Genomic DNA, 23,059 nt, shown 5'->3' on the forward strand with positions numbered 1-23,059 from the left:
TGGATTTTGCAGTAATAAATAAATTACATATCGACGAGTTAAATCTCTAGCCGATTATATTAAATCGAATATAGAACGGGCGCCGCATAGGACTATGGGTGCTCCGGCTATACTGTAGTCGTGTTGAGCGTATGCGACAGAAGTGTAATACCAATTTGCCTGAGTGAGGGTAGAGGAAAACACAAATCAATGTGGGTATATGACTCGTTACATTGTGTTGACACAGACAAATGACAAAGGAGGCGTTACATAGAATCTGTATTTTTTTTACCTCCATTGATCTCTCTTCACACTGAACGAGCGATAGAGCGTTCGATTTGTTCGCCAAGTCTGTTCACTAAGACAATGGCTGGGTGGTCGTTGCGATTCGGTCGATAGAATGTCTTTTTGGCATTGGTCCACAAGGTCAGAATCGCTGTTGTTTTGTTTGACGAACATGAATTCTGTGGCGATTTTCCACTGTATCAGCTGCTGAACTCTGTTGTTTCAATGCTTTGTTTGTTACAAGCACACTAGGAAATGCAAACAACCTTTCTTCCTGGTTTGGATTTGTCTGTTGAATTTGTTTGGCTGCTGGCAAATATTGGGCTATTGTTTTAGCAAATAACACAACAATTTGAATTCTCTTGCCGCAAAGCGCTTTAGTTGTTGTCTCTAATGATTCTGGCGACATAGGATTGGGGGTTTGATCACGACTCCCTTCTACCAAGGTCGGATTCGGGCTGATCGTAACCCAGCTAATCCTTACCGCTCAACTGGAGCGGCCTACTTCTGCTGGCCCGCCTGTCTCGGACAGAAATGGGGACACGTCGACATCTGGGGTTCTAACACCCAAATACCTGCTTTCGCCAAAACAAAGAAACTCGCGACGAGCCAGGTGGAGATCCCTACAATTCTTCTTAACGTAATCACATACCCGACCCACTGAATGTAACTACAATTTCAAACGGCCAATTCTCATACAAGCCTTTCTGATCTTTGAAATGCCAGCCATTTCACGGTTTGATTCTGCTGTACTGGGCATCGGCAGAAAGACTTAAGCTGTATTGGGCGGAGATATGTCATCGATACGCCAAGACGCGTTTTGTTTACAAGGCATTTCGTCACGAGGGAATGATTTTAATAATGCCGAGTTTGCGGAAGCACTATAGTTTTGATGGCAATAACAATTAACGCTTTTTATAAAAAGGAACAAATTTTCTTAAGGTTAAACTGTTCGCCAAATACTACAAGGCTGCTGTGCAAAAATGAAATTCAAAACAAAACGCTATCAGAACTTTCTTAAAATGTATATTAATCCAGGGAATAAATATATCAATGAAAAAATATAATTTCCTTTTTCAATTTGTTTTGACATTAACTGCCCCACGTTAGCGCGTTATTTTAAGAGTATGGCTAGGAAATATCCACGTATTACCCGCGTCGGATAGCATGAGGAGAGGGGTTCGCGTCTGCCTCTTGTCACAGCAGTGAGGGCCCGCCTTCACTAACACATCAGGATCACTGGATGATGACGATAGCCTAACTCCGCTTTGTCTTCTGAGGCCGCGGTCCCTAAGCTGTGTTTGGCGAGAATTTCTCTCAGTAAAACTAAGGATTATGAGAACAACTGTTAGCTCGGGCGAATAGAGATCTTGTGTCAACCAGGAAGGCTTATCTCGCCCAAGTCTCTGAACTTGGCCCAAATTGTCTTCACGGCTCAACATAACGGAATGCAACAAGGTATCTCCCCTTTGTTAGCACATGAAGTCACAGCAAAAAGTCAAGGATAACATCTGTAATGTCAATTACAGTTGGATCATAAACAATCAAGCAGTAAATAAGCTCAGGCAAATCTGTCAATAATAAACGCCAAAGACAGGAATATACTGTGACAAAACAATTTTATTGTTCAAGATTCGGTGTAAGGTTGGTCCCGCTGGGACCATCAGGGTCATTACTATATGTAAGTATAGATATATTTATATATATAACAACGCTGGAAACATTCCTACGTGGTTTTTTCCGTTGACTAGTTTTCGGTATATTTTACAAAAATATCATCTCTGTCATGGCACATTGACGAGATTCTTTGAACGGAATTCGGAATTTTTCCGCATCCGGCTTTTTTATACAATTCATTCAATTTCAGCCGAAATATTTTAGAAGGTAAAGGAGCCCAAAATAACAAGAACAGGGGAAAAAACAAACGTTAAAAATAGCACTCAGAAATAATATTCGTAATCATAAAAAAGGCTCAAGGAGAACAATATGGCAGTTACAAAACTTAATGTTTTCCTATCGTTGAAAATTTACTTAAAACTGTGTAGATATTTCACTTTTTTAATGTCAAGTTATTTTTCCATGCAGCTGTCTGTTTTTAACAACAACAATAACAAAATAAAACTCAAGTTGAGTTCTAATGGGACATCTCCGTACGCTTCGTAATGCTTTGGAGTGCATGAGTAGCGTAACAGATACGGACTTGACTGAGAAGCAGCTGCGGGTTGTTTCTACATTGCACTTTTAACAAGGGTTTGTATACACTGATCTGTAATGAACACATGAAGGGCAGCGACATTTTCAATATATTACTTGTGACAGACAGGTCGCGGTGGTAAGATACAATAATATTGATATTTATAATAAGTCCTATAATAATATACATGCACATTAAAACCGTTTTGAACTTCAGTGCGTATGCCATGCACGCTGAAAATTAAGCAAAAAAAATTGAAAAAAAAAAACAAAGAAGAAAAGTAAATAGCTATTCGAACCATGTCCAGCATGGTGGAATATAACAACGCATTACTTTGTTAATTTAAGGCTATACAGATATGAAGCCGTCAAAATGCCTGGCTTATAAAGTAGATAAGAGTCTCCGACCTCAAAGCTCTATCCTGTAAATCGTCACATAGACTGTATATAATATAATATCATGGGCTCTGGGCCCTACGGCGTTAGCTTCAGCACTCTCCACCATCTGGGATTCTCCCTCTCCCAACTTTGTCGCTCGGGACCGGCCAGCGCAAGCGCGGGGAAGGAGCATGCCTAGCAACTTTCGGCATTGAGGCACAAGTTCCGCAGTCGATTCCCATACACAGGCTGTCAAACAGCCTCGTCTGTCCTAATTGGAAGATTTCCATTACTCTCGACAAAACACCCATGGTCCGTCAATTGTCATATTGAAGTTTGCATAGTGTGTTAGAATGTATCTGACCAGCAGACACACAAATATGTTATATGCACTCAATGTCAACAAATGTCCGAACCGAACACTGGGAATTCACTTCGTGATAACGAGTCTCATGTTACACTTGAGCCGTTTACATCACTTATTTGTAGGGAACGACGCCTGTGGCGGGATCTCGTGGATTTATAGGTTCCTTCTTGAGGAATGGAAGTCCTGTAAGTCTCATTGTATTTACAGTTCAGATGTGACGTTTCATATGTAACGACAGGTGGTCACTTCTTGAGAACGCTCGCTCACATAGGTGACATTGGAAAGGCCTGTCGCCCGTATGCTTCCGGTAGTGGCGCGTCAGTTCGTCAGAGCGGGCGAACTTCCAGCCACAACCCTTCCAGTTACAATGGTAGGGCTTCTCCCCAGTGTGAGTGCGTAGATGAGCCTTCAGGTGAGAACTCTTCGTGTAAGTTTTCTGGCAGCCCGGGTGGGTACAGGTATGGTTGGTCTGTCGCTTACGGCCCCACGTCCGTCGTCCTCTCCTCTTTGGCTGAGGGGCATCCACTGCGGCCTGGGGAAGGAGGAGGTCAACGAGCTGCGGTGAGGAGGGCGGTGTTATCATCTGATGAGGAACCTGGACCATGTGGCTCTGAGGATGGTGGGCCATCTTGGCCATGAACTGATGAGGCATCAGCATTTGCGCCTGCTGGGGATGGGGATGCTGCGGATGGTGAGGGTGCATCAAACTCATGGCGTGACGGTAGTCTCTGTTCATCAGGGTCTTTTCTTCGTGCACCTCTGGGGAGGCGGGTGGGGATATGTGACCGGGAATAAAATGCATCTGAGGATGGGAAGCTGGAATAATAGTCATCATGGCATTGTAGGAGGCACAGTTGTTGGCTGGGCGGAACTCTTGTTTAGGCACTACGGCTTTGTATTCTGGCACTTTTACAGTGATCTGTGGCTGTTGATCCATGGGCATTTCGTTCATGTTGTTGTCTAGTTTAATGTCTGGAATATCCAAAAATGTGGAATTAAAATCAGGCAATCGCTCAGTGCCAGGTTCCTGTTTCACCTTTAGCCCGGAGTCTTCAGGATACATGTTATTATTCTCCACCGTGTTGGTGAGAATAAAGTCCAGGTCCAGGAGATCGTCGTAGCACTCCCGAGGCTGCTGATCACCGCCATCACTGGGTATCTGGGACTGGGGGCTACACTGTGGTGAGGCCATGGAAGGGCTGGTCATATTGCCGTTGTTCGCCGCTGTGGTGGTCATACATCCGTTGTTCATCGCCGTCGTCGCGTTCCGCACGTTGGGATTGTAGGAGTTAGCGCTGTTGCTTATGGCTGGCATATTGGTTTGGGATATCATCTGCACCATACTACTTTCGTATGGATTATTGTCCGGGTAAAGGAAGTTCTCCACATCCTGCCACGGCTGCAACACAAAAAATACAAATATAAGTAAAAGTGTTTCGTTTTGAAGTATAATATACATTAAACATGCCATTTATACATTTTTAAAGTGTTGAATTGGAATGTTTCAGTGTTTGGAAAAATCGCTAAGTGTAACTAACACAATCCAACCTGATTAGGAAATGATTTGGACATCTGACCACAGAGCACATGCTCATGTCGGCCACAAATTACTGATAAATCCCAGTAATAAGCTGCCTAAATTAAAAGCGGACACTAAAGCTGGGCTAAGCCATTCGGAAGCTTAATGATAGACAACTGACGACGACTTTCGACAAGGTCGTGGCCCCCAACAAGAGCTGATCAAGGGCAAAAGGTTGCCAATGGCTCGATCCCATTATCCACCCATCAAATCATTGCCCTCTATGGCTTAGTCAGTTTTTATAAAATGGCAATGAATTCCTTCTGACACCTGACAATGAGCCAGAAATAAGCCTTCCGTAGATCACTCGGACTTTCCCTGGTCAAGCTAACACAACTGGCAAGTCTGACCACAATACAATAAATAATGTGCTTTTTTTGTTGCTTGGTGTTTTATAAGCAGCAGAAGAAGGCCGATATTACAATACAGGTACTGACCAATCAGTACGGTCTCACGTGTGGTCAAGATATTAAAAGAAAACTGCACGCTTCGCAAAACATGACCTATATTCAGGTGTGAAGTGTGAGGTCATCGGGGTAATGGACCACGGCTGACCGGACACACGGTCATTGACCAAAGGATGAAAATAAAGCATAATAGGCCATCCTTTTTGTCGGGCCGATTTCTTGTTTTATTTACCCATGTCAGGCGAAATAAAAAAGATTTGAAAGAGATATGCATACCAGCGAAATGTACCCCAGAGAAATGAAAACTACGAAATTCTCATTGATGTGAGGGCTGCGTGTCGGTAAGTTCCGTGTACTGTCGGTATGCAGTTTAATATCGAGCCTATCGCACAAACAATTCAGTGGAAAAGACCCATGGATATATAGATCTATAAAACACCAGGCCATTTCACATACTTACAGAGACAAAACTTAAGCATATATCGAAAGCAACTATTAAGTTGCAAACAGGACATTAGTCTTGCAACCTGATGAACTACCAAAACCCATATACATGAAACCCATGCAAGTACAATATACTTCCTGAACGTCAGAAACAAATAACTCTCGGCCTAGTTAAATTACATTAAACTCACAAGTCTATAAGACCAATTTCTGATATTTACGGAAGTATATATCTGAAGTAACCCTTAACTTTTAATGTATCAGAACAACTCCTAATCCAACGAATAAATGACTTGTACAAGACTTACGACTAGGTGAAGTATTTAAAGCAGATGTTAATATGCGTACATGATGGGGTGTGATCTCATAAAATATAACAGCCCCTAGATATGAAACTTATGCAAGTGTAGGATAACTGACAAATTAAAATACAAATAACTTAATCCAATAAATTTTCATCTTATACAAGGCTTATAACTAGTGTTATCATATGAAAGTAATACAAGGTACAGGCCTAATATACAAAGTTAAATAACAATAACGTATCAATAAAAAATAAAAGAACAATACAAATCCAGTAAACAACGAACTGTAAATTAATCATATTTTTTTTTGCAACTTCTCATGACTGAGGCACTTACCGACTGCAGTTCCATTGTTTCTTCATACTTGGTCATCATCCCTGATGTGTTATTGAATGCATTAGTAGCTGTCAACATGGGGTCTATCACCTGAGCCATGCTTCAATGTTGTGTCGGGGTAGTTTCCTATTCACGAATCCTATGGTAAAAACCTCCAGTATTATATCCCAGGTTTGCTCTCTCCGACCGTTCTTACTATTCTGATTGTGTTATAGTTCGCATCAATAGTTTATTGCCCGGGTATTTACCTTCGGAGTCGCCGTGCACGGCAGGCCGCAGCCGTCAGCCCGCCGAGCCCTCCCATTGGCTGAGAGCCGACCTAAAATCCTTATTTGGGGGAGCTATTTTTGGATGGGTATATAACGCCTGTTGGCCTGGCTAGAACAGGGAGATGGTACAGTCGAGGTGCAGTGCGTCTGACGTCTAGCTCGCTGTGTCGTGAGGTAGTTACCGTAGCAGGTTCAAATGAATAACAATAAACAAACAGAAGTACAGAAGGACTCTGAACTTAGTCATCCTACAATAGTATAAGTACGTGGGAGAGTATTCGGGGAAATGTCATCGAGTCCTGTGTGTTGCGATAATGGCTAATGTTACTGGAACATTCGTCTACAATTAACTGTATCAAGACTTACTTTCATAAGCAGCCAGGGTTTGGCTGAGGCCAGCCCTTCACCAGCTAACCCACTATAACAGCATCAATACACCGTTCACTGGACACCAGTAGCTTTCCGGATCTATTTATAGAACGGGTATATATATAAAACTCTGAGTAAATCTTAGCGTCTTTCATTTGACTAGAACTTTGTTGAAGGAGAAGAAGTAATATTACATATCAACAAATCCCTGAGTCTTAATATAGACGTAGATGTAAATATAACTTTCTTGAGGTTATACAAAACCTGGTGAATAATCACATCTGCGTACAATTATATCGTACAACTTAAAGGTAATATCACAAATGCATGTTCACTTATATACTTAATTATCACTTAATTTTTGCAGTATGTTCTTTTAACTTTTTAATAACTAGTCTTATGCGTATTTATACGTAAACTTGAAGGCACAAAATTCGTATCACATCTGTATCAACATAAGTTCTTTTTGCTTACTTTTTTAAATGTTAACGCCATGTTTTTTTTTCTTCAGTATGTATACAGTTAGATATGCTTACTGTCAAGAACTGATTGCGTTTGTGATACACTATAAATAATAATGCCAGCTAAATAATGATCAAAACGGAGAACGTATCTGTATGAAAACAAAATGCCTCGGGTGACAGACTGAGTATATAAAACTTTCTGTCACAGAAAAAAAAGCAGATGAGAATGGTGTTGTTTAAATACCCGCCATTGGTTGCCGGAGGCTTTATAGGCCGTCGCAGGTGAACGTTGTGTTTGTGTGTTTAGTTACTCGGCTTGAGGGACCCGGTCATTTTTTTATCTACACTTATCACATTAACTATATGGCCCCGTTCGATGTACACGGCAGTATTGCAGAAAATGTTTATTATAGTCCACATCGTAACGAAAGAGAAAAAAAATGCAACTAAAGAAATTATCTGCAGTAGAGCGTTGTTATAGCTGTTAGACGAGCCCAGTCACATTTATTATACCGATGTGGTATTCATAGGCTTATTGCAATGATATTAAATGAAGTACTGCTTTTTCCAAGCTAGGGGAGTGTTGCTTTTAATCATGCATTTTGTAATGGGTCTTCTGTACCAGATTTCCTTTGTAGCCTTACTGTCCTCCATTCATCCTTTGTAGCCTTACTATCCTCTAATCCTCCTTTGTAGCCTTACATTAGTTAAACCTCCATTCGGCTTTTGAGTGACATCCTCATCTAATGCTTGGAAGTTCATCAAAAAGCGTAAATCTAAACCCTACATAGTTTTTATTTACAAAGAAAAATAAACTTTCAGCAAATTAATTGTTACTTTTGTTGCTCAGTAAACCAATTTAATTCACCTAAATTTTTTTATAAGTTTTAAAGGATTAAATTTGTTTTCACGCAAAATTTTGCAAACAACATAAACACAATTCGAGTTGTCTTGATCAAGAGCAAAGGCCGTCAAGTAGCAAAGTTTATTTGTCGGGAATTTGGGGATCTCCACACCATCGTCAGATGGAATGATTCGGGAATTGAAAACAACGGCTTTTTCCCCAAACACACAGGCGTTCAGGCAATGTTTGACCGTCCAGTTCCTTCCTTACACATCAGGGGATTTCACCTGACCTTGACAATCGCGCTCCGGATCGGCTGTGTACAGCGCTATAGATGAATGACGAGGCGCCAGCGTGATTTATCACTCCGCATCAAATTAATATACTCACATACTCAATACATGTCCATAATTATACGTGATGCACTCACCACTGTGCAGACCTATACAGTGGTGAGAAAATCTCTATGTTTTTTTGATCCGCGATTGCTGATGTTGAATTTTCTTATCGTCAATTCAAAAGAGACGATAACGATCTATACGTTGACCTCTATGGAGAAAAGTCTATTTTGTGGAAATCTACGAAGCCAAGCTCAACACCTTCATGATTCACGAAAATACAGAGAATGACATGTTCGTATTTATATTAAAAAGCCAGGTTCAAATTTATAATGACTTGACAAGTTGGGTAATGATAAATTCGGAGAGTTGACTTTCATCCATACGATAAAATAGAGGTTTATGTGGTCTGTTATATTTCATCTTTCTGTGTGGTTGCATTCGTGAAATTGGGAATCTTTGGTATAAAATACTTAAAATAAGATGCGATGAATGGAGCTATATAAAAGACAAGTTTCAACTTGTAGCAAATATGTTAACTTTTATTTATGAAAAAAATAGATTTTATTTTCAATTCTTATGAAGTCAGTAGTTTTAAGAGTACACCAAGTTAAAATCTATTTCATAATTTTGACTGTACAGTCTATATGCGTTAAGTAACTGCGAAATTAGTGTAGATTCCTGTGAATTTAAATACTCTGTTGAAATAGTCACACAAGCAAGGCTCCGAGGTCAATGTTGATGGCCAGGTAACGGCGAGAAAGCCTTGTTATCTGGTGCCAGAATCCCAGAATCTGGCCTGCAATCTAGCGCAACAATTATAGAAAGCGAGACAAACAAGTTTTAATCGTGCTTCATTGATTTTGTGCCTTTTCTCCGCGGTGGAAAATGATCAATACGATGTCTTTTATAAGCCTGGAGAGCAGTCGGAAACTGAAGAGAGACGTGAAAACGGTAAGCGGCGGTTACCGGTGGCTTTCTCACGGCAGGTTGATGATGGCGAGTCTCCGGTGTATCACCGAGAACAATGGAGAGTTGCAGGAATGGAGAGAGCATCAATAAGCGCACACTCCAAAACCCTTCATGTTATAATTCCCTGTCGGACAGAACCGAAATAATGGGATGAACGGTCGTTGGAGATCGGACCAAGAGGGTTGTCATCGGTGGCGCTTTTGTTTGCTTTCAATTGCTTTCTCTCGTTTGTCGAAGTGCGCCTTAGTTCAGTGTGGATCAAGTCAGCTGATGTACCTGTCTCTCTTAGTCTGACAGGTAGAGCAGAGAACAAAAAAAAAAGCAACAACTAGGTTATCGATTAAGGATGTGATCGGGAGAGCCAGGAATACACTGATCAGTGCAGATAACTCGCTTGACGAAGGTACTTTCTTGCACCTGATGAAAGCAGGTAAATCATCGATAATGAAGATCCCATAAAACTTACAAAAATAACAACAATGGTGTTGTTAATTTCATTGTAACAAGATGACGAGACAATATACAGCATCGGTCTTTTTACCGGTAAGAGACCATGGTATAATTAGAACGAATATATATATTTTATTTCATCCCATGTACATGAGTATTGAAAAACATATTAAAAACACAACTGTTTATATCCGGGAATGACAGGAGCCTTCATCAATATTATAATAACAGATACTATAATTAACGATCCACATTTTTACAAAAATCATACAGAATACAGATTGATTGGCGTATTTTACAGCTTAAATTCAGAATCTTAATGCTTAAAATGAACTGAAAATCTAGAAAAATTACAAAAGGACACACTAGATCAAAGACGACGAGACAAATACGTATAGTCGCATTTCACCTCCAAAAACCTTCTACACACGTTCCACCTTTTGGCCAGCTTGGCATGCAAAGTTAATGGGGAATTTAATAATTTAAACTTTCATATAAATTCCACAAATTTTACTTCTCACTTTATAGTGGATATTTCACGTTGTTCTGGATCTTACTATATTATGCTATGTGTATTCACGGCATATATCGCTAAGCACAGTCCCCCATTACAATTAGTTTAAAAGTTTGGACTCTTAACAAGTAATTGAAAGTTTGTAGTTATTTCTGAAGTGGAAGGCTACGCTTGACGGATAGTCATTTCATAGACTAAGCCTATAACAATCTGCATTTCTTCAACAAAACACTTCTAGAAAAGAAGAAAAAAAGCTTTAAAAAGCGGAGTGGCTGCATGCGTTAACCCACGTCCGCAGCAAGCTCTGTCTTGAAACAGATATATCTAAGGGCATCGTAACAGCTAAGTGACATAGAATGTACCAGAGACTAGAGAGGCCCACTGAACTGACGACAATTTCTCTTCTCTGACATATCTATTTATAAATTTGTCGTTATTTTCTGCCGCTCATTAGCCTCTATTGTAATATGTCTCAAAATAACTGATAAATGTAAAGAAGAATGGCTTCCCTCAGATTTATCATTGATTCTCACAAATTTTAGGTATGCTTGGCGAACTAAGGCGATTTAGTCTAGATATGTAGAGTTTATCAGTACACTGCAATGATTTAATTTCTCTCTCTCTCCATTCACCAAGACAATGAGTCACGTAGGCCACTAGCTTTTCGGTATTTTTTCAGTTAGTACATATTTTTTTTACATATATATAATCTGTTTCAGCTTCATGCGATATGCAAAACCTGAGATGTTTGCAAACAGTATGATGATACTGCATGAAAAACGAGGTAGTTGTCATTTTGATAACACAGGAAACATGATTGTATATTTGATTAAGGTCTAGAGAGATTATCGCTGGATTGATAATTCATCACTGCAGACATCAAGAGGTACGTCCGCGCATTACTAGCTTTTGGCCTCATTGTAAATGAAGACCTCGAAAAGCACACGTTGATGGCGTCACTACAACTGTACAAGGCCTCGAAAGGCACATGACTGACAGAGCTGTTGACGCCATTACAGTCGCCATTACATTTCGAGAAGTTAACCAATGATACTGGTCGACTGTGTATCACTCATGAGGCATTGCGTGCTGTACTATTGTAATGATTTCAAGTGACAATCAATCATTTAATCAGTCAACAGTTCGGCCTTCTACTACCAATAAACGCCGTTTAAATAACAGACTACACATGAATTATCTATCAAATTGAGTAAATTCAATAAGTCCAATCATGCACCAATCATCCATGACTGATTACGCCAGACAACCAATCGTGTAATTATCCATTCTTCGAATACAACTACAAGAATTTCATTCGGACCTTTAATTTGAAACAAACAAACAATAAATAGGTAAAAAGACTTAATTGTTCCTATGCCTTCTCCAGGTGTAATCTACTGATAACATCTACAACACTACAAATTTCCTCCATACATCACTATTTCTGAAAGTAGGTAATGTTTTGTATAGGTTGTGTGCCGATAAGGAATGCGGAGTGTCGCTCTGGTATGTTACTGCGTCGGAGTTCATGAATTTGTATCGCTATCACCACGCGACAAATTGACCAATCGCGCACGTCATAGTTCGATGAGGAGACATTCTCAGGTGTTTAGTTCCGGTACAGTGTATATACATGATATGGTTCAACACGTTCAATCTCGACTAGGCGAGCCCAGGTATTTCCTTAATCCACGCTTACTAATAAATATTAGAATTGTTTTTTTTTCTGTCCGTCTGCTGTAAAATTTTGTAAAATATTTCTGAACGATATGACATACTTATTTCATTGATTACAGAATCTAAACGCTTAAATGTTGCATTGTATATATGGGATAAAACTTTTATATAAACTTGTACTCTTGTAAGTTCCCTATACTACCCTGAAAATTTTCAATTAAGTTTCACCTAATAAAATTTTGATAAGTTTCGAGTTTTCATTATGTAGGAATCTATAAAACTTCGTATACAACATCAAACTGCGGAAATCCCACGAAAGTAAAAGAATGGGATTAACAACTATTTTCACATCAATTCTGTTTGAATCTAGGCGGGGTGCTCTTGAAGGCATCTATACAAACCCCATTAATAGCAGCCTGATTAGTTCTTTGATGATATTACCCACCGTTTTAGGTGAATTTTATCCGAAATTCGAACTGTTAACAAAGTCATTACTTGCAAAGAACAGAGTGCACTGGTTTTATCGGACATTCCTCCGCTGGAAAATGCACTGTCATATAATAGATGACGTATCTGACGTCAATAAACTACCCAATAACGAGTGACGTAATAAAACGACCGTGCGAAGTTGGAACAATGTGTATTGAAGCCTTTGACGACAAATAGTTTACTATGTGACGGGTCCATTCGTAACTTTTCAGAGAAGGAAGAATTAAATGTAAGACAAACTGACAGTCCAAGCAAACCACAGTTAAACGGGAAGATTCCTGTATACTTACACTCAAATGACTTCTATAGTGTTCTTTAGTGAGGCCAAAGGCCTTTTAAGTGCATTAAAGTAAAAAGGAGATATATCAAACAAGCAGGGTGTAGGAGCTGTTCATAACAAAAGCCGGCGTCCATGAAAACAAATGATCTTCAAACCTCAACAGAGTAATCCAAGATAAAAGTTGCAGACTTTTCGCGAAAACAGCACTGTTACAAAGCTAGACCCATTTGTAAAGATTTCGTGAGTTCACATCCAACGCGTTTTCTAAAAATAGACATAAACATGCCGGGATGACAGTGGGTCACGTGATTAGCGCTCAGGTGAGCGTGTCAAGAATACCTTACAGCTGCTCATAGCACAGGCTGTGAATATAATTGGGAATTTTGATGAACTGTCTAGTGTTATGGCTACCGGGATAATTATATTAACAAAACGTTTAATAATGAGTGTCTAATTAAATATCCATGTCATTAAATAAAAAAAACAACAACAGAAAACCACAAAATTTTGTTCTTCCGACGGTGTTTTACATACATTTACATGCCACCGTCTACAGTTATTACTACCCTCTCCCCCCTCCCCCACTCGTTTCTCACCCACAGATAATATCCGAGGTGCACATTCTGTTAGTACCCAACACCCACGCTCAAGTTACTGTCCACTTGTAGCCCCGATTGAGGCTATATAAGCTGAGGTCCTAAAATTATCTCACAACACAAGAGTTGCACAACCAAAACAAGCACACACCCAAAATATATATATGTTTGCGCAGACATGCACACAGGATTATTAATGGGGATATGAAATTTATCAATTCTGGAAATAGCCTAACATTAGAAATTGGTCCAAACTTGCCGTTGTCTAGCTGGTTAGTGTCAGTGGTTCTGAAATAAGACGCGCCTGTACTCTGCAGTACTGTTTTCCACGCACCCGGTTGTACGGTAAGACCAATTTATACGCAAATATTACACAAATACTTATTTATGGATAACAAACATTTTCTATTATATAAGTAACAATATATACATGTATTTGGGTTAAGTTGCCCTGCGTTTGAAAATGCAACATTCCGAGGACGTTTTAGTTAATAAAACCTGAAGAAAAGCCTTTAAGTGAAAAAATTGAGTATGGCGTGAAACAACTCAACTAACTAACTAACTAAATAAATAACATTAGCCTAAAGTCTAGAAAAAAAAACATATTTTACAGAGAGTATTTGTGCAGTGGATATACATGTTACGAATATAACAAATGTGAAATTTAAATACTCGCTATGTATTGTTCATAGCGATGGATTTTAACGTAATCACATTAAACTGTAAAAAAAAAAAAAAAAAACGGGTTCGTCACATTTGTTGGATTTGAAATGGTCTAACATGCTTTGGACTTCGTCACAATGATCAGAATCCTGAGATTGGGGAGAATTTCTCATCTACGGCGGAATCATCCCTGACAAATAGGGGTAATTTTAACGGCGCAAATAGACAAGAATGTGAACAATTTTAACGTTGGTAATGATGGTGGGCGAGCAGACAGGGTCGTGATAACAAAGCCGTTACGCTTTTATTTTCACCCCGTTGACACATAACAGGCGAATTGGGATGTAAAATGAAATGGTGATAAAACGGAGGTGTAGGGGTCAGCCTTGTCCTCTCGAACAGACACACAAAAATTAATTTAAGGTGATTGTTACTGGTATTAAATTTGTTTGCGCAACAAGAAATATATTTCCACCCCACCAGCCACTACATACTAGTATACACATGTTCTGTAAGGTTATTTGACGTTGCGGTAAATTTCACTTTGAGTGGAAACTTAAGTCATTTTCTGACAAACCAATATCCCCGGTAACACTGATCACGCTTCACATACTATAGCTGTAGCGGTGTGCTATGTTCTTAAATCTAACATATGAACTTAATTTGTTATTCTTTCCACCACAAAAAATATGATATGTGTTTGGTTTTTAAATACAGACATTGAACAAGAATCATATATATGCATGGAACTCAACTCAGTTTCCACTCAGCATGATGTGTGCCGCCGTCGTATTTTATATTCTTGAGTATAGCGTAAAACATCAATCAAATAAAATAAATAAATAAAATCTTCCTAAAACGATATAGATTAGTTGTTATTTAATAGCTACAAAAGGCTACATACTCAGTCATTTCCGTCACTAATACTTAATAGTAAGAACATTTCGCTGATACTTTACAAAACTGTGTCCATTTTTTTTACGTAAAGGAATTTTAACCAACATAGGTTAATGAATTTAAATATCGACAATTTGAAGAACTATTTGTTTGGCACAAAATGTTAAAGCTTTATAGCAGCTGTTAACAAACTGTGCAAAAATAGTTTACCCCCGTCCATCGGTCTTAAAATAAAGCAAACCAACACAAAAAAAGAACGACACACGCGCGAGAACATTAGTGCAAATATTTCTTGAAAAAAAAAATACATGCATATCAGTCCATAAATCTATGACAAGGACATTAAGGGAACACAAAAACGCGCAAGCTTTTGTAAAACAAAAAAACGATTGTGTTTTTGGTCATGGGTCAGTTGTTAGGAGTCTAAGTAGAGGTATTAACACGTATCAGTATCACAGGATGTGTGGCCCACCAAGTTGTGGTGCTAAACCGTCGACAACAAATGACACATCATCAGATCGTCTTATCATCTACAGCCATGCATATATATAGCCTCTCACAGAAAAAATATGTATTTTTTTTTTGCAAGCATGGGGATTTTCTGTTGACGATTGCCCGTCAAACATGTTCATTACTGTATTGTACATGGCATTATACCGAAGGTCAGTCGATCCCTGTGGTCGGTCATTTTAACTGGACATTTGAATCTAACGGTTAACGGTGGGACCGCCGTGTTGGTTCGGCTATCCATATGTATCAGCAGCCTTCAGCCGAAGCGGGGTCAATGCCGAATTCCATCGGTAGACGAGGATAGCACAAACGGATCTGACGACAACAGTAAAACTGGAACTTTGCACTAGAGAAAACAGGAAAAAAAATTACAGAAAATTGTTCAGTTAACTGCGCTGTTTGTTATAAAAAAGCAATTTATCTGCTTCAAAGGGACGAAAAGATGTATATATAATATCCTCGTCAGTTTTCAAACCATAACATAAACGGCATCATAAATAACACGTGAAAGTGGTAATTAGACAAAACTTTATTTATTTCCTTGCGATAATACCATTTATGACGGGGTGACGGTACTGAGTAGGGGTATATTCTGGCTGATGGGGAGGCCCAGGCGCTTGCGCGCGGACAGTGGGCTATGTCATTCAGGCTGCTCAGTTACAGTATTACCGGCAGGAATTATGCTCAGTCCGTTCAAGGGATTTGTCCACGTGTGTAGGATATACTGCTTAAAAGTAATGCACCGAGTATACCTCGTACATACAGACGCAGGTCTTGTAGAACTGTTTGCTCAACTGGTCACTGTTTTACTGCGCTAGTAGAAAGGTCTAGAAGGTTATATTTGACTGCTGTGACTTTGCAAGTTTTCGTTGCAAGACGACATCCAGTGTGGTAGTCTGTGTCCATACAGGCTCACGCGCCCTGCTGAATACTGTATGGAAAGTGTTAAGTCCAGGATTAGCCTCATGCCTCTCTGCTAGCATCTTATAGGTCGATCAGCGGCAAAGGGCAACCGTCGAGATTTCGCCATAGTTAGTGGAGACGCTTAGTATACGCACACATGCCTACATAACACACGCGATCACAGGAAAATGAAAACTTCACTGGGTTAGTCGAAGGCCTGTAGGCGTAGTATAGTGTGTACTGTTTGGAATTACACAAAGTCACAGCTGTGGCTGGTTACAAACACACACTGTAAAAAAGTAAGACAAATAAGTGTGCGTCTTTTGCGCGCATGAAAATAAATGCCACAAAAACCACCGATCCCACCCCCATAACGCACAAATAAGACACCGTCATCATTATTCATTATTCAAACCAGCTGTATGAACATGTAAATACCTCGTTCAATTTGGTTATATTCAAAATGTTTCTCAAACAGAATGCATTCAAATATTTTCATTCTAAGGGGGTTTTGCTAACTATAATGAGAATGTAAACCATAATGTCCATATATAACACTTGGATCACGTTAAAAGACTTCAAAGAAACTGTGAAATCACTGAGCGTAAGCCTTCTCAATAAGGCCCACCGTAAAACATCAGACGTTTTTTACTTTTGTGTTTATATATAAAAAAAATAAACGTAAAAAAGTAACGAAAACTATATTTGGAATCAGCATGAAATGAGCTTTAGATGACGTACGTGCATGTGCATGAAAGGCGGTATGTTTATGTAAATGTATTGGAGGGTTGTGCCCGGTTTCCTCCCACCATAATGCCGTCCGCCGTCGTATAAGTGAAATATTCTTGAGTATGGCGTAAAACACCAATCAAATAAACAAATAAATAAAATAAATGTATTTGATTCAGTTCAAGACTGTCTTACGATTACCATCAAGGTATTTTTGGATACAGTTTTCAGTGGTGTTATCTGTAAGTTGATGAGAACTTACTAGTATGCTTCGTGTTGTCTTTTCCGTTAAAGAGACTGTATTACGGTCGCAGGTTCGAATTCAAATACGTCGGGAGGTTTGTCCGGAATCTGTCGAAGTTTCGTGATTTTATCCTATCAAAATAACTCAGCATTATAATGAAAAATGTGTGAAAGCGACATTAAACGTTAATCAAATAATTAAATGCATATTATTGCAACCAAAGAAAGTAATGCAGACGTGTGCAGTTCAGAATGAAAGTTTGTTTGAGCGGGTGAAAGCATTACATTAAAAAGAACGATTAAAATTCTATTAACATGTAGTCACACCAGCAGAAGAGCTTTGGATCATCAGATTCTGTATATAAGGTCGAGAGACAACATTAAAGATACCGGCAAAAGTTATTTGTGCTTTCCAAAATGCTGATCCACACTAGATATCTTCATCCGGCTATCGTAAACAATATGCAGCAGAAATCGAAATTTCTCTGGAGGACATTATCTTAATCATAATGGCTCCTTTCCCACCAAGACTATAATGCAAGAAATGCCCTATTTTTTATATAGCTTTCAAAACCTTGGTTAAGAACAAATTAACATTTTCCACAAAGGGTTTATGACACCGAATTAATTTTAAGTCGAATACAATTAATGTTTGATCTGTGGATTTCACTTTATGGTGATAGATGATTTGACATAGGCTGTGATGTTAATCTGTTTGAGATGTCTAAACGAACACACGTCCTGACAGAGGCCACGAGGCCACATTGTCTCTGGTAGGAAACCTGCTCTAGTGGAACCAGACACGCGCGGGAGCGAGTTGTATTGCTGGGAGCACGGCCGATACCGATCAAGCCGATTCACACACGGAGCCGAATTTACTTGGTTTGTCTCCGAACAGGTAATTGAAGGATCCAGGTGAATTGGCACCCAGCTATATGATTGCTGCACAATATTAATCAAGGCTTAGCCGATCTTCTGTGTTGACAGAATCCTCGATGTGTTTGTCTTTCGTCGGCCGGCGGGTTGAGTTATGGGTTGGCGAACAGCGTTCGTTAACAATATGACACGAAGGGTGAGAAACCAGCAGAAAAATGAACTCCCAGTCACTGAGACATCGATCTGTCCCAGAACACAAGAGAATAGGGCTTTTATCTACATTAAACTATAACAAACATCATCAGGTGAAAGGCGAACACTCCTCAGGAGATGTTCGGTCCTGCACACAGCAAACAGCTACTCTGTTCTCATTGTCACCGCAAGGTTGTGTACATTACCATCGGTTGTGTTAGGCGCACTCCAGAAGAATGACCGACTACAACAGCGGGTCCTTCAATAGAGAGGCAACCTCTCGACTTTCGTCAACACCCTAGGAACGACAACGGCAAAGCAACCTGCTAAACTTGGTCAGCAATCGATGTGCACGTGGCCTTTAATGGCACAAGTTTCAGTTTGTTATATAACGCAAATGTTCTTAATCCAATGTTATTGACTGTTGTGCATCATTTCTCTCAGATGAACAACAATTCTAACAGAGCTTAGCAGGGTTCAGCTATGTAAAATTTGTTCAAAAGTGGAATTGAAGAAGCAATGAATGGCGTGCATTTTGCGTTACCCGTATGTGGAAATGCACAATAACACATTATTTTCAATTATTTTGCGTGGAATTCCAAGAGCTAAAAATTGCAAAACGGTATGAACAGGTGATTTCCAGTATGTACATGTACGAATATGGAATAAGAGGATGTATGCGCCTGCTATATAAGACATTAAGGCTTATTCAATCATCTATGTTTTTTATTTGTGTTTTACAACGTAGCCAAAGATTTGATTGATTTGATTCGTGTTTTTAACACCATACTCAAGAAATTTTCAAGAAAGAGGAGTGGTCAGTGTAAACCTCCAATGTTTGGAAAGACAGCGCAAACAACAACACCCAGGTTTAGTGTAGCCTAGGTCTCACAAAGTGTGAGAGTGGTGGAAAAAATATAAACTCAAAATTTTTCTATTTCGTCTAAGGCTGTCTGGGTTGACGGTGCTAGTGCTCAGTATAAGCCCCCGCGGGTCTGACAAGGTTTCGAAGTGAACTAGCAAGGGCTGGATTCGATCTCGTGATCTCATCGTCTGCGGCGTGAACTACGCTTTAGTTGAATGAGTCAGCGAGGGTGCTCTGGATTCATTAGACTGGATTAATACAATCCCCCCCAAAAGATGGGTTTTTTCTGTAAACTTGTACAGTTATACAGAGTAGACGAGAGGTGGAGAAAATTGAGGAGCTACAGGTTTGTAAACTTAAGATTTTCAAGAAGGAAGTGGTACCATTTGTGCCTCCGGAACACGGAGAAACAGGTAATCGGTAAATTAATATAGCCAAAAGTTGCCGCTAACATGACTGTCACATTATCCATCAGAAGAACACTTTTTACCTGTAGCAACAAAAGAATCTTTCAAACTCTGTTACTGGCCACTTCAAATCAGGTTTGGTTAAGACAGTCACAGATAAGAAGCTTACTTACACACCGTGGAACGTTAGTTACGGCTGAAGTCAAACTCCACAGGGCACCCCAAGGGGAAAATGAAAACAAAAACGTGTGCCAAACACCGTATGAGTAAAGTCACCGCGGACATGACTGATAACTTGTCTAGGATTTCGAAGCAACTGTGACACCCGTAATTGTCAAATGTGGCCAGAGGATAAAAATCTAGACCGTGAGGATTATGTAATGGTGTTCCCTCGTGTCAATGTAAGGACCAACCATTGCTGAAACTGGGCGGGTGAAATAAAAGATTTTGCGGAGATGAATGTCTGGCAGTAATGAATGTCACTCAACATGTCTAGCTCTATCAAAGTAAAAAGAAAGAAAACTGTCAAGGGGGAAATTATCTCATCAGCGACAAAGTCTTAAACCGTCCTTTCACATTTGTATGATATAGCCAAGACGATCTAGTGCAAGGAAATATTCCGATTGTCTTGATACTACAAGCGATAGGGTTATGTTTACGTTGTCATGATGTAGGGGACGCTGGTAACTACTAGATGCTGGGGTTACAAAAAAGGTATTCAGAAGTTGTATCTTAACACTTACAACTGAACAGTAGTTTGAACTACACGAAATTATAGATTTATAAGTTCATGGACAGTTCATCTTAGGATGACTGCTTCTGGTAAATCTTTGTTGTGTTCGACCATAAAATTTCAGATTAACTGGCAATCAGTGTCGAGAACACTTAACAATTAACAGTATAATGTTTTGTGTCGATTTCCCTTTGAAAAACTGAATAATTTCAGAGTTTTTTCTTTAGTTTAAATGTTTCGCCTGCAACTATGAGAAGGCAGTTTTGCAATATTTACCGATGCTGTGACTATGGCTCACATACCGTGTTCAACGAAACCACATGCCTTGTGCAGATTGTTCTCGCAAACTTGGAAAAATGCCAACACATCTGAGGCTATACTTTGAGAACTATATTTATTCGAAGCAATCACATCTGAAATCGACAGATATACAATCATCAGGCAAAAGCAGGGGGAATGGCCAAATGGCTTTTGTATCTCATGCAGGCTGGACAATGGACCTTCCGAGTTATGCTGAGGAAAACATTTTTTCCAATGTGAAAAAAGAGATATTAAGAATTTTGGGCGAAGTTGATACCAAGCCGATAATCGTTCTCATGCCTGCGTGAACTTAACAAGTGTCAGAGAATGATTGACCGTTGTCTTGTCCAAACTGTTACGGCTTGTGCCTCCCGGATCGCAGAGGTTTTCACCTTGACCTAGACCCCTATAGCTCAGCGGCACCGGGCAACGCTGGGCTATACTCAGATGAGACAACCGCGTGCCAAGCATAACCCCAACAGCTCTGGCAAATTCTACACGGCACCTCTACAAAAAAGTAAAATGACAATAGCTGCTTTTATCCCGACGAGTAACCGTTATCGACATGGTCGAAGGAAATCTGAAGTGTATAGGTAATACTAAACGTTTATACAAACACAGTACACTGTGTTATGCCTAAACAATTTCGTTTTCCAAACAGGAAGCTTCCAGGTGGCAGATCGATTCAGGTAACTATTCTCAGAGATTTACTTAGCCTTTAGGAAAGTGGGAGTCGAAAATCTTGTCCTTCTGATTTGGGGTTGATTTCAACAATGTCAAAACTTATTGAACTTTTTCTTCTGAATATATATATGAGTAGCACAGCGAAGAAAAGCATTCTGGGTTGAAGCCTTGGCTTTCACATTCTGTTAAAATAGGAATGAAGTTATTTATGTCTGAAAAGAAATTTACAAAAATAACGCACTTCACTTATGATAATGGCCGGCAGTTCGAGTAGGCTCTCCACACGCCACAGCCATACTTGACAGTAAGGCTTGGTTAAAACGTTTAAGTCAGTTTTCGGTTTAAATTACACTGAACAAGAAATGCCGTTGGCGCAAAACTCAATAACGGTACAATGGGAAGCGTGTAACGATGCGTCACAGACTGAGAACAGCGCATTTCTAGGTCAGTTCACTTCACTTCCTGAATTTTCCCTCAGGAATGTGACGGAGACCTGAAGACGTGACAAATCGGTCGGTGAAATCTGGGGCGCAGGCTTTCGAGGCGACCCAGCCGCTCAGCTTTGGCGAACAGAGCTGCCAAGGAACTGGGACAACACATACTACGCCTGAAGACAGAGCGTCGAATGCCTGCCTGGGTTAATCGCTGTTTGAAAATATATCTTCGCAAATCCGAAGGACAACAAAACTCATCTAGATCATTCATATATATGCTTTCCTGAATGTAATATGATTAGCACACTTTTTCGGCCTGCCAAAACCAGTGATATCTGGGGCATAAACCGCATGGGTGTATGGAAATAACTGACATAGCTAACATCTCTTTATCTATATTCACTTCAGACGAGGATTCGCATGTTTCTCTCAACCATTAATATCCAGCGCGTCTTTGGCTGGCAAATCACCGGAGACACTTTGCCAGGACGGGTGGGCAGGTATGAGGGCTTGTCAAAAGGTTGCCTTCTTCACACACGTTTGAATTCTCGTAAAACCGAAAACGTAAACATAGTTTGGACAGATACGTATAGCTATATGTTGCTCGGATGTTAATCTATGCTAGACATACATAATACATTTGGGTATTATTTCTTCGTCGTGTTGTCGGACTTAATTCACTGGTGGGAATACTGGAGGTGAAAAAGTACATTGTCATATACGTAGCCTCCAATTACGCGAAAATGATGGCAGTAAGAAGTCATGATATGCTTTAGTAACCCATTTAGTCAAAGAGTGAATTTGGCCTAAACGAACATTTCATTCAGGTTTTTCAAAAGGCTTTTTAAGTTTATATGTAAATTTAAATGCTAAGATTCTAAAGCGCTCATTTAACCGCTGACAAATACTTGGCTTTTCACTTATGTCGAAAAGCAGCGCTATGACAATTCACCATCCTTCGTGTGTTTCGAATTGTGTCGCCAACAAAACTTTAATGATTCAAATGTTAAGTGACTATAAGGTGTCCAGTTTATCCACTGGATGGGTGAACACAAAGAATCTCAGCAATCGTCAGGTCTGAACATTCT

The 23,059-nt window shown here is 39.7% G+C and overlaps 1 protein-coding gene across 1 annotated transcript; it reads right to left on the minus strand.

Annotated features, from left to right (window-relative positions):
- Window positions 1-1,866: 1,866 nt before the first annotated feature.
- LOC135469979 (Krueppel-like factor 4) lies at window positions 1,867-6,487 on the minus strand. The gene is made up of 2 exons (XM_064748656.1): window positions 6,274-6,487; window positions 1,867-4,601 (listed from the first exon to the last, which is right to left on the minus strand). The coding sequence occupies exons 1-2, from the start codon at window positions 6,370-6,372 to the stop codon at window positions 3,411-3,413; spliced, it is 1,290 nt and encodes a 429-aa protein (XP_064604726.1). The 5' UTR covers window positions 6,373-6,487; the 3' UTR covers window positions 1,867-3,410.
- Between the last annotated feature and the right edge of the window lie 16,572 nt (window positions 6,488-23,059).

The sequence above is a fragment of the Liolophura sinensis genome, chromosome 7 (genome assembly GCF_032854445.1).
Source record: "Liolophura sinensis isolate JHLJ2023 chromosome 7, CUHK_Ljap_v2, whole genome shotgun sequence".
Lineage (NCBI taxonomy): Eukaryota > Metazoa > Mollusca > Polyplacophora > Chitonida > Chitonidae > Liolophura > Liolophura sinensis.